The 12971-nt window shown below is 41.1% G+C and overlaps 1 protein-coding gene across 8 annotated transcripts in view; it reads left to right on the forward strand.

Annotated features, from left to right (window-relative positions):
* Positions 1-12971, forward strand: part of nphs1 (NPHS1 adhesion molecule, nephrin) — a 49598-nt gene that overhangs the window by 18821 nt on the left and 17806 nt on the right. For 5 of the 8 annotated variants that reach the window (XR_011992999.1, XR_011993000.1, XM_072716460.1 and 2 more), the window contains 7 exons: positions 5438-5560; positions 5951-6035; positions 8741-8844; positions 9278-9399; positions 10435-10606; positions 12179-12336; positions 12825-12966. Coding sequence is in view for 6 of the 8 variants with exons in the window: in XM_072716460.1 (XP_072572561.1) it covers positions 5438-5560; positions 5951-6035; positions 8741-8844; positions 9278-9399; positions 10435-10606; positions 12179-12336; positions 12825-12966 (906 nt within the window). In the remaining 2 variants the exon portion in view is untranslated. Of the gene's footprint in view, positions 1-5437; positions 5561-5950; positions 6036-7598; positions 7652-8740; positions 8845-9277; positions 9400-10434; positions 10607-12178; positions 12337-12824; positions 12967-12971 lie in introns of those variants that run through there. The other 3 variants (XM_072716461.1, XM_072716463.1, XM_072716464.1) reach the window with 3 other exon arrangements.

Below are 12971 nucleotides of genomic sequence, written 5' to 3' on the forward strand. Positions count from 1 at the left end.
GCAAAATATTTGTGCCTACAAGAAAGGGTACCTTCTCACTATACAGTAAGTCTGATCAGGACTCACTAACACTAAGGCACTAAACCGTCGGCCTGTTCCACATGTGGTTTGTGAGAAGTTCACTTCCACCTCAATATAACCTAAGTATGGCACACTTTGCCCAGCTGCTCCCTCAATGTGTAGTAAATCATCAATAGAGAACAGCTCTCTATGGGATAAATACTGGCAGTAGAAAGAATGGCACAAAATACTCACTTGTGATCCTGTGTCCATTAAACAAGGACACTGGATACTATCCAACCAAGATACTCCTTCACATGACTCCCCTACAAGGCCGTCGGGAATCCTTGCAATATCCCCTCTGCTGGGAGGATGATTGCTGGGGCAATGATCTGACAGAGTGGAACTGGCTAAGGTATGAGCTCCTGCCTGTTCCATGGCAGGAGCTCTCAATAGTTTAAAGGCGGCTTTGAGACTAAATTTGCCTGATCTTGAGTACCTTGGTGACGTTCACACAATCTCACCTGTACCAACTCCGCATTAGTTGAGTTAGAACAATTAGGCAGGATATGGGAATCCTCCCCACAATTGTAACAGAACCTCCTTGGTCTACTCTTAATTGTTTCAATCGCTGCTCTGACTGGGGTAGTTCCAATAACTCTAGTGGGCTTCAGCCCAACCTCCCTTTTCTTTTCATTCCGATGTTCTACTGCAGCAGTAGTTCTCCTAAGCTCTGCCTCTAAATACTGGATCTTTGCCTCCAATCTCTCTTTAAATGAATTTTCTGTATCAGCTAAGTCACTGTTGACCACTTCAGACTTAATCGCTGCCTGGGTTTTAACGTGTGCCCTAACCGAGCCATTACCTAAATGACGCCTCTTTCTCATCTCTTTCAAACGAACTTCCTCCTCATATGCCCTGATTCTATACAACAACTCTGAGAATGAGGGAGGCCCCTGAAAGGGATTGTCACAATTTTCTTTCAAGCGCAAGGCAGCCAATAACTGATCCTCCCAGCAACCTCGTATAAATTGCTTCATTAACTGCGTCTCAGCATCCTGCTTGGCTACTCCCCTTCTCTCCACAACCACCTGCAGAAGAGCTTGGAGGCGGCGCAAATAGTCTGATGCCTTTTCACCATGGTTCTGGTGAGTTTCAATAAACTGAATATATAATTCATCTCCTCGTGTAACACTACCATATGCTCTATCTAACTCCTGGATATAAGCACTAGGAGTCTCACTGGGTTCAATTCTGAAAGCTACCTCCAGTGCTGGGGAGAGCAGGCTGTCTAAGATTGTCCGACATTGTATTGCTTCAGAAATACTACGGTCGTTCAATACCTGATAAGCACGCAGTCTCCAGGTATTAAAATCTGCTTCAGACTGCGGTTTCGGATAGTTCCCAGAGAACAGACGCAGCTCACGCATCGTGGGAGCACATGCACGTGCTTCACTTTTCACTATATGGTCAACAACAACCCGATGGGCTTCTGCAGATATGGGTATGGTCAGTAAACCATCATTAGTGGTGGCCCCAATAGGGCCATCCACATTATCACCAATTCCACCTGGTAATTGGGGGCTGAGGGGCGATTTAGCTTTAACCCCAGGGGCTGGCGTGGATGCCATGGGAACCGGGTTACTAGGCCTTTCCCCATAGATACAACTTAAAGCTCCCTGCTCTACTGAGGTAGTGCTGATACCATATGCATTAGCTAACTCAGACATCTGTTCCTTAAAAGCGACTGTCATGTCATTGATAGCATGTGCAAGGGGCACTATTCCCTTACCAAGTGGGCTCCCACTTACCAATTCCTGTTGATATTTGTCTACCTGAAACACTTCCCAGCGAGATCCATCCTCCGCAAAATGCTCCTCATCTAGTAGCATTGGAGTCACCCCAAAACTAAACTGGCAAAGAGCAGTATTAGGTTCATTTTCAAGTAAAACAATTTTCTCAACGTCATCAAGCGATGCGAAAGCCTCCTGCACCTTTGCAAGGGTGATACATTCACTGGGTCCCTTAAGCACTACTGTCCGTTCAGGATCATACCCATACACCTTACAGACATCTATGGCTATCTACAGTAACAAAATAAATTATATGCTATAAAGTAAGACACATCGAGTCCCTGTTCGGGCGTCACTTTCTGTAACCCCTAATTCTATTGAACCAAAATATATATATAAAACAGGGGTAGGGTACCAGGTCCTTCAATCTTGTTATATAGTCTGAGTCCAATCACTGGGGTTTTGAAAGAAATGTGATGTGGACACGATATGCCTTACTTCAAAGCCATTTTATATAACATTTCAACTAGCCAGTCAATTTAACATAAAATCCCAGTATATAAACCAATAACAAAAGTGTATATTATTTCAATAGAGTCCAAAGAAAAAAAAATTATTTGATAAATCAAAAATATACATATATATTTATAATCTTCACTGGGCATCCAAGTGTGAAATATAAAGAAAAAAAATTCTGGCCAGCTCCTCATTGTCCCGTCCGAGAAAAAAATAAAAAAATGGAGACTGGCGCTCTTGGTGTCCTTCGGCAAGAAGGGAGAGGCGAAATGGCGACGTAGTTGTTTTTCCTCGGCCGCTTGTCCTGGCAAAGGAGACTGGCAAGAGAGGCAGATTTTGATAGCGAGATATTATAGGCGCCACAAATGTCAGCAGCAATGCTCAGCTCTGTCTATACCCCGCTCGCTCAAGGCGACTTGTAAAACAGTTTGCCAACCTACGCAGAGCGTAATGATGCAGAGCATACGTTACATAAGAACATAAGAAATTTACAAACGAGAGGAGGCCATTCGGCCCATCAAGCTCGTTTGGGGAGAACTTAGCTAATAGCTCAGAGTTGTTAAAATCTTATCTAGCTCTGATTTAAAGGAACCCATGGTTTTAGCTTCCACTACAATAGCAGGAAGACTATTCCATACTCTGACTACACGCTGTGTAAAGAAATGCTTCCTCAAATTTGTTTTAAAATGTTCTCCCGCTAATTTCCACTTATGGCCACGAGTTCTAGTATTTAGACTAATATTGAAATAGTCATTTGGCTGAACAGCATCCAGACCCGTTAGAATCTTATAGACCTGAATCATATCCCCCCTTAGTCTCCTTTGCTCAAGGCTGAACAGATTCAGTTCCGCTAACCTCTCCTCATAAGACATTCCTCTAAGACCAGGAATCATTCTCGTAGCTCTTTGTTGCACCTTTTCCAAGGCAGCAATGTCCTTCTTGAGGTATGGTGACCAAACCTGCACACAGTATTCTAGGTGGGGTCTTACCAAGGAATTATATAAGTGTAACATCACCTCCCTTGACTTAAACTCCACACATCTAGAGATATAACCCAACATTCTGTTCGCCTTTTTTATTGCTTCCCCACATTGGCGAGAGTGGGACATGGAAGCATCAACATACATACCGAGATCTTTCTCGTAATCAGCTACCTTTATTTCAGTGGAACCCATAAAATATCTGTACTGTATATTTCTGCTCCCTGCATGGATTACCTTACATTTATCTGTGTTAAATTTCATCTGCCAAGTATCAGCCCATTCGCTAATTAAATCCAGATCCCGTTGAAGCCTCTCTGCTGCTAGATTAGTATCTGCTACCCCGCCCACCTTAGTGTCGTCTGCAAATTTAACCAGTTTACTGTATGTATTCGTGTCAATATCATTAATGTAAATTAGGAACAATAGTGGTCCTAAAATTGAACCCTGCGGTACCCCACTATAAACGGATGCCCACTGTGACATAGTGCCTCTAATAACTACTCGCTGCTTCCTATCAGTTAGCCAGTTTTTGATCCAAGCTGCCACAGTTCCTAAAATTCCTGCAGCTTTAAGCTTTAACAAGAGCCATTTGTGGGGGACAACATCAAAGGCTTTCTGGAAATCTAATCTGAGTTGTTGCGATAGTACCAAAAATATGCCTCCTTCACTTAAAACAAGTGCAATTGCCAGGTAAGCTAAAAAAAAAATAACTAGACAAAAAAAAAATGGGCAAAATTTGTTTAAAGAATATAAAAGTACACACATAGTTACATATATAAAAAAAAATGTCTGTACATATAAACACACATGTCCTACTAAAACAGAACCAAGAAAAAAATAAAATAAAATCAATTTCCAAATACCATGTGGGTTACATGTAGGTATGTCACAAAAAATAGCACCAGAAGAAAGGGCTTGATAAGACCTTTCCAATGAGACCAAGAACTTCTTTCTGTGATGAATGGCAAGAAAGTTATAGGATATTTTGTAACGCCAATTAAGGCTTATTAACGTCCACTTATTAACAGATCCAAAAAAGTGAACTGCTGATCGATAAATTTTGCTCAAAATATGCCTAAATACAATAAACTAACTAAGAAATATAATTATCATAGTTTGAAGAATAATTCTGCTTACCTTTATTGTCCCAACGAAGGTTTTAATGAGTGAAATTTTCGGTAAGATCGGGAGGAAATTTCGAAGTTATCAGAAAGTCAGATGACCGTGTTTTGAATGGAAATCCCCGGCTGAAGGTGTGTTTTACGTTATCAGAACGGGTTACCCTAATAGACACAAAAATAACACAACAAAAAGGCAAAAACTATTGGGATACCCTGGTGCTCTGGGGAATGGCGACCAAATTGAAAACGAGGCTGCCTGCCAAAGCCCCTATGGCGCAGAACTGGTGATAGTGACATACCTACATATAGACGCTTTATTTATTCCAAATACAAATCTCAAAATAAAGACAAAAATCAATCTAAGCCTATATCTCTGGAATAGGTTAAATAAAGCAGCCATGATATGAAACGATTCGTTCAACTATATGTTCACCAACATACTCATTTTTTGTCCGTTTATGACAATGCTCTCAGAATATAACGTTTAGGTTTTTTTCTGTTCATAAACAACCTAAATGTAAAACCATTTAACAAGCAGGTCCGGTAACTGTTCTCTGAATTTGTAGCATGTTGACACTAACCAGCTGTCGTAGAGATTGAAGCACGAAATCGAGAGTTGAATGCTGCCCCCTCTGGCACGGAGTACTTCCATCTTGAAAACCGCAATACATTAAGAAAGCACTAAACATTAAAAATGAAATTTGTTAATGCTTTTGTCTTGACGTTTGTGTTTTGTTAATGTTGATGTGCTTCGCCTCGCTCACCAAGGGGAACAAAACATTTTTAGAAGTTTTTCCAGATAGCCTGCACCCCTAATCCCCACGACGTGTTAGAATTAACTGTATGTAGTACTCTGGAACACACGCGAATACTTCATTCGATTATTACAACGGTGCTTACGGGCCCCCTCTGGTGGCCATCGCTGCACCTTACTAGGGATCTTGCCTTTGGCCATGCAATAAGAGGCCTTGTTTACAGAAATTTGAGAGATCTATCTTAAGCTGAGTTTTGTACCTTACTACAGTTCCCCCATCCAAGCTCATCATTGAGGTTAACACAGAGGAACCTTGGATAGCAGGACAGGAGTATATTGTTACCTGCACTGCCAAGGATGCCAAGCCAGCTGCTGATGTCACCCTGTTCAAGGGTACGTGCCTGTCCCACTCAACCGTAATCCCATATATTCCACTGTTTTATATTCTTACACTGTTTCTGTCATGGATGTAACGACATCATGGTTTCAGATTAGCGAAAGTGAGCTAATTTTAATGGCATTGCTGAACGTTTACAAAATAGTCTTTTCCAAACATTACACACTGTTCTAGTCTCTGATGTCTTCCAGTGCCATTTGTTTTCATTTTCATTTAATTTTCAAAGATTAAAGCAACATTACTTTGCTTAAGCAGGTATCCAAATTTCAAATAAATGAATGATCCATTCAAAGTAAGAGGTTAACGCAATATTATTAATTCTTGGAAAAATTAGCATAGAGGAGTATATGTAGTACATGTCATTTTTCTTTCTGTGTCTCTCCAAGCAGATGGAGTGGAGATGACTGGAGCAGATTCTGTCACCATGTCTGGCTCAGAGAATAAGTTGGAGAATACAGAGGCCATGGTGAAGTGTGTGGGCGTTTCATTGCTTCATGCTACAGCTTCCTAACTGCATATTTTTGTGGAAATTTAGCAGGGTATATTCAAGATGCTTTTCCCTTAAGTCATGCACAGTTAGCAGTTTGTAACACCAAGGCAAAGTGCATTAAAGTGCAGGAGGAAATTTTTCAGAGCTTGCATAAGCTAGAATAAAATAACTGACTTAGAGTGAATCTACAAGGGAAAATTAAAGCTGAATTCCATGTATTTTATGATGTCTGACTTGTCTTCGTAAGTGGAGCTTATGAAATAGGTCGATAATTAATTTAATCAATTTATTATTAAAGAGGCCTTATTATCCTCATTTTCTCTGTTCATATTTTTATTTTTAGGGTCTACTACAATAGATTTACATGCTTTGATGTTCCAAAAACACATCATTTTTCTTATACTGTACATCTCTATTCACTCTGTCTATAACTCTGTCTGAAACACTCTGGTAGAGCTTTAAGCCCCACCCCTAATGAGCCCATTGTGCTCTGATTGATCAGCTTGTTTGATTGGTTAGCTTGCCCTAAATGTTCCGCCCTTGTTGGGAAAAGTTGCTTAGCAGACTGTAGGTTTCTGAGAGTGTGCCAAGCTTACAGATAGGCAGCCAATAAGGATTATGATATGATTTTTCCTCACCGTGTCACGTAAGTAAGGGCTGGAATTCTAACGAGGCGTTTCAAGCAGATTAGAGAAGAGTGGTTTCTGTGGTGAGAGGTACACCCTTTGGTGATTACTTTGGGCTTTAAGACTTTGTAGATCATGTACATGCACATAAGGCTATATAGGTTATATAACACACTAAAGGAAAGGGAAAAAACAGAAAAGCATAATAGGGCCCCCTTAAATGTCAATTAAAATTACCCATTTAATTGATTAATTGCTAATTTTTTTATTCAAATAATTTAATTAATTCAATTTTACTGAAGATCACATTTCAGTAGGTGACATAATGGATTGAAGTATCGAGTAGTTATTAGAGGCACAATGTCACAGTGGGCCTCCGTTCATAGTGGGGTACCGCAGGGTTCAATTTTAGGACCTCTGTTGTTCCTAATTTACATTAATGATATTGACACAAATACATACAGTAAACTGGTTAAATTTGCAGACGACACCAAGGTGGGCGGTGTAGCAGATACTGATCTAGCAGCAGAGAGGCTTCAACGGGATCTGGATTTAATTAGCGAATGGGCTGATACATGGCAGATGAAATTTAACACAGATAAATGCAAGGTAATCCATGCAGGGAGCAGAAATATAAAGTACAGATATTTTATGGGTTCCACTGAAATAAAGGTAGCTGATTACGAGAAAGATCTCGGTATGTATGTTGATGCTTCCATGTCCCCCTCTCGCCAGTGTGGGGAAGCAATAAAAAAGGCGAACAGAATGTTGGGTTATATCTCTAGATGTGTGGAGTTTAAGTCAAGGGAGGTGATGTTACACTTATATAATTCCTTGGTAAGACCCCACCTAGAATACTGTGTGCAGGTTTGGTCACCATACCTCAAGAAGGACATTGCTGCCTTGGAAAAGGTGCAACGAAGAGCTACGAGAATGATTCCTGGTCTTAGAGGAATGTCTTATGAGGAGAGGTTAGCGGAACTGAATCTGTTTAGCCTTGAGCAAAGGAGACTAAGGGGGGATATGATTCAGGTCTATAAGATTCTAACGGGTCTGGATGCTGTTCAGCCAAATGACTATTTCAATATTAGTCTAAATACTAGAACTCGTGGCCATAAGTGGAAATTAGCGGGAGAACATTTTAAAACAAATTTGAGGAAGCACTTCTTTACACAGCGTGTAGTTAGAGTATGGAATAGTCTTCCTGCTAGTGTAGTGGAAGCTAAAACCCTGGGTTCCTTTAAATCAGAGCTAGATAAGATTTTAACAACTCTGAGCTATTAGTTAAGTTCTCCCCAAACAAGCTTGATGGGCCGAATGGCTTCCTCTCGTTTGTAAATTTCTTATGTTCTTATTGGGGTTTGAATCATACCGCTGTGGTTTTCCTGCCCCAGTCTCACTTGTTCATAGTGTTGTGGTGTGTGTAACTGTGTGCCCTGTGATGGATGGGCATCCAGGAAGTCCCACACCCAGTGCTCTGACCTTGCTGGGATAGGCCCTACACTCACCATGACTCTGCATTTAATTGGTTATGGAAGAAGGGTGGATAGTGATATAATAACCAAATCTAAGATGTACTTTCTTATCAGACCTTTATTGATATATGCTTGGGAACAGGGCCGGCCCTGGGTGTTCTGGCGCCCTAGGCGAGATTCTGCTAATTTATATTTAAAATATTTCAGTAGCACAGGGTATCTAGCTCCTAGCTAGCTAGCTAGCATCTGTTTCACAAGAAAAGCAGTGAAAAATTAAAACTAGTGTAAATAACCGCAATGTCATGGAATGTAACTACCGGCAATTTTTCTGATTTTTTTCACTCACTCTTTTGCTCCCTTTAATCACATGGCACCCCTAAGCGATTGCCCCTGTCACCGATTGAGCAGGCTGGCCCTGCTTAGGATATAACCTTTCACCATGAGGGATAGCAAAATATCCTCATGGTAAAATATCTAGCCTTTATCAACTTTATAGTGAAATGTTGTGAGCAATGGAGATGACCTGTGGCAAGGCTCTTTAAGGCTATTAAATGAGGCTGGTTTGACTAAGGATCCTGCTTCCAGGTTTGTTGCCCAGAGCTCAGACAACGGACGGCAGGTGGTGTGTCGAGTGAAGCATCCCGTCTTATCACATTCCCTGGAGACCTCCATCATCATGAATGTATACTGTAAGGATTTTCTCTCACTCCACCTCTTCTTGCATGCCTAGAGCAGGACTGGGGCACTTAGCAATCCTCTTAATCTGGCATGCTGAGTATAACATCTGATGCCTTTCTAGTCTGTTACACTGGCCTCAGTATTGTGATGCCTCCTTGACTGATTGCAGCAATAAAATAGCCACCACACTGTAAAGTGTTTTATTGTACATATTTTATTCATTGGCTGGGATTTGTCTTGCATTATTCTTCAGATATTTGTCATTTGTTCATATGGGGCTTCAGGCAGGGGGCGAGTCTCTTGGTGTTTCAATTAAAAGCTTGCCAAGAGTCATATTAAATGTATGCAATTTAGTGATGGCATCCTGACATATTAAGTTATGTTCAGGACTATTCATGTTGGTTTTTCATTCTGTTTTTCCTGTAATTTTCATCTGCCTCTCAGTCCCCCCTCAGCCTCCAGTGTTAGAGGGACTGGACACAGAAACAGTGCCAGCTGGGACCAGTCTTAAACTGGTGTGCATTTCCCATGGAGGAAACCCACTAGCCATGCTGCACTGGACGAAGGTCAGCAAGAAGGAGCGTGCCATGACTTGTCGAATTGTCTGAGGGCATGAATTGTCATGCGGTGAAGCATCTCTTTCATGGTTCACAGGCGTTAGGCTGCTGGTAATGTTTCAATAACAATGATAGTATTTGAGCAGGATTAGGATTTTGAAGACATTTAGTTACCTCTGGAGATTAGTTCAGTATATCAAGATTCAGAAAGGCATAGGTTATTAACTCTTTGGAGTGACCCATTGCAGGGGGCATTCCTTCCCTCTTTGGAATAATTACCTTATAACTTCAGATGTAAAAGTCACAGACACATGCCTGATACCTAAAATCAAAGCTGACCCCTTTACAATCGATTATTGGAAGCTCAATAACCAAAATGAATAACTGTGTATAATTTATGGAGATTCGAATATAACAAAAACAGCTGGAAAAATACAAAAATCTGTCTTTGTGTCTTGGATTTTTGCAAATATTTTAAAGAAGTACATGATGGATTAAGTCCAATTTTCAATATGTGGTTCCCTAACTTGTTTTCTACATGTGTGCCCAATTTCATGTCATTTGATGTAGCCGAACAGGTTTTACAGAGGAAAGAACAAATGGTGCGACTGGGAGCCTTTCATATCCAAAACCTATCTGAAGCCAATCCAAAATGGCCACAGTGTAACAAGCAGTGTTTTTTGGGATAGCGTCTTTCTTTCTAAATGCATTACCACTTATGGGTCATAAGAAACATTTTGTCACACAACATCACCACACATCTGGAGGAAAATCTATATTTTATTCACATGACTTGTGCCAAATATATCCAAAACCTATCCAAGACCTATCCAAAACCTATCCAAACTGGCCACAGTGTAACTAGCAGTGTTTTTTGGGATAGCGTCTTTCTTTCTAAATGCACTACCACTTACGGGTCAGATTAAATGAACTGAGATGAGATTTGCAGTTTTGTCTGAAGTTACAGTCGTGAACTTTGCTCCTCACTCTTTCTCTCTGGCTTTGTGTTCCTCCCAATACTGACCCTCAATCATCCCCACCCAGAATGGGGAAGTATTATCCACCAGCTGGGAAGTCGACACGTTCTCTCGCAAGGCTAGCAGCATCCTAACGCTGCAGGTGAAACCGGAGGATAACCACGCCGAGCTCAGCTGTGAGAGTGTCAACCAGGTGTCCCCACAGCCTTTTGTGCTGCTCCGCAGACTTATTGTCCTGTGTGAGTCCACTGCCTACCTTCTCCTATTGGAACCATACATGGTTGCATGGTTAATGCATTGCATGGCCACTTTTTTCCTAGGGTCTACACATATGTCTATATATATATATATATTCACACACACACACACACACACACACACGCACACACACACACACACACACACACACAGAGTGGTACCTCGGTTCTCAAACTAAAAAGTTTGAGTTTTGATCGAATTTTTCCCATAAGAAACAATGGAAAACCAATTAATTGGTTCCCGGTCCCCCAAAATTACACCTAAATATGTTTTTTTTTTTTTTTTTTTTTTAGCATTTAAACACAAAATGAACAGGATAAAACAAGAAGAGCATTTTTTTCTTAATGGCTTCCAAAACGATAAAGATCTTATCCCAACATTACCCCTGTCCTGCCCCGATCGTCTGTTCTTTCCGTGTGCCACGCCCCCTCGTTAACCTCGTGTGGAATCCCCGTGTGATGTTTCTGGTTGTTGTCATTAGTCCTCTGTATTAAGTCCGCGTTTCAGTTTGCCCAGTCCGGTCATTGGGTGTGTTCGACTTGCTTACAGCGCTGACTTAAAGCAACGCATTCTGATCCTGACGCAATGCATTACGGTTCGAGGCATTGCGACCTCTCACCCGGCTGCACAAACTGGAACTGCCTCCGTGACGACACACCTTTGCCCTTATTGGCTGAAGAGTTTACTTTGTATCCCAGGCATTTCCAATGCGTAATCTGCTATTTCTCCCGAATATCACGTAAAGCAGTGAGAACTGGTTTTCAGTTAATTTACCTGGTAAAATAAAGTTTAAATAAATGACATAAATGCTCTAATAGTACACGTAAGTTAGTGGTTTATTTATTGTTAGTTACTGTAATGTTGCGCTGCTTTATTCGGTTAATCGCCCAGTCTGTGAAGAAGGCATTCAAGTAAGAATTGCATTGTAGTATGACTTATTTCCTTGCGCGTACAATTTATATTAGGTCAGCATTCACAGTTCGACTTCTGATATTCAGACCGAGTTCTAGGTCAAACTGGTTTGTTCGACTTTCAAGAAATTCGAGTTCTAGTAAGTTCGAGAACCGAGGTACCACTGTGTGTGTGTATATATATATATATATATGTGTGTGTGTGTGTGTACAGACGCTCCTCCACTTACGAATGAGATACGTTCCAAACGGCCGTTCGTAATTTGAAATGTTCGTAAGTCGTTTTAAAGGTATATGCAAGTACAAATAACTAGGATGCTGCGTGGCGGGAGTATCGGCCAGAAGTTGTACTAAGTGGAATTGGCACACAGAAAAAAAAAATTGATGTTGCGGACAGGAAACGAGAGCTCAATGAACATAATTTGGACTTACAGTCATCTTCGTTTGTATGTCTGAAAGTTCGTAAGTCGAAAGTTCGTAAGTGGAGGAGCATCTGAATTTGGTTTTGTGTACAACAGATACTCTGCTTGTGCCATTGTGATATAGTGTGTTTGGGGAACACTAAGTTACCCAATGTGCATGTCTTTACCTCTAAGGCACTCTAACCGCACACTTTGGCTTCTCCTCTCCTTCTGCTCACAGTTGAGCCAGCAGAGGTGAAGGTACTGGGATCTTCCAAGGCAATAGCTGGCAAAACAGTGACCTTGTCCTGCTACACAACGTCCAGTAACCCGGCAGTTAATATCCGCTGGTGGCTGGGCTTTCGCGAGCTCAATCAGACTGTGGTCACGTACACTGAGGTGAGCTGTTTTTGTCTACACTATACAACGATCCTTAACAAGATCAAAACACTCTTTCTACTCAGATAGCTGCATGTACAGTCCATAGAGGGACAGGGAGTGGGGTGTGGTAAAAAAATAAAATAAAATAAAAATATATATATCTTTTAGTGCCCATGATGTAAACTAATTTGCACAAACAATTTAACTGTATGTCATTTATTTTTACACAAAAAGGAAAGTTATTTTAGAATACCTGCAAATACTTTCATAGAACAACACAATGTCAGTCTCTGAGATATGAGGCAACATTCTGTGTCCCACACCTTAATGTACTCTAAAAATAAGATGATTACAGTTTAAAAAGATATAGATATCTTCCATAAAGCTTTATTTGTTCGATTACTGTGGCAGGTGCTTTTCCACACCAGTAGGTGGTGCTGTGTTTAGGTAACATGCTAACCCAGTAGTCAGGCCTAAAGCTTCCTTACCTGGTGTCCCAATTCAAGGGAAGTAATGGGGGCATGGTGACCATGTCCAACCTGACCCACACGGTCTCCCAAGAGGAAAACGGGCTGCCGCTTACCTGTGAAGCCTTCAACAGAGGGACCCGCTACTCCAAAATACTTTCCACCCCCCTGCAAGTGTTCTGTAAG

This window comes from Paramormyrops kingsleyae, chromosome 9, assembly GCF_048594095.1.
Source record: "Paramormyrops kingsleyae isolate MSU_618 chromosome 9, PKINGS_0.4, whole genome shotgun sequence".
NCBI lineage: Eukaryota > Metazoa > Chordata > Actinopteri > Osteoglossiformes > Mormyridae > Paramormyrops > Paramormyrops kingsleyae.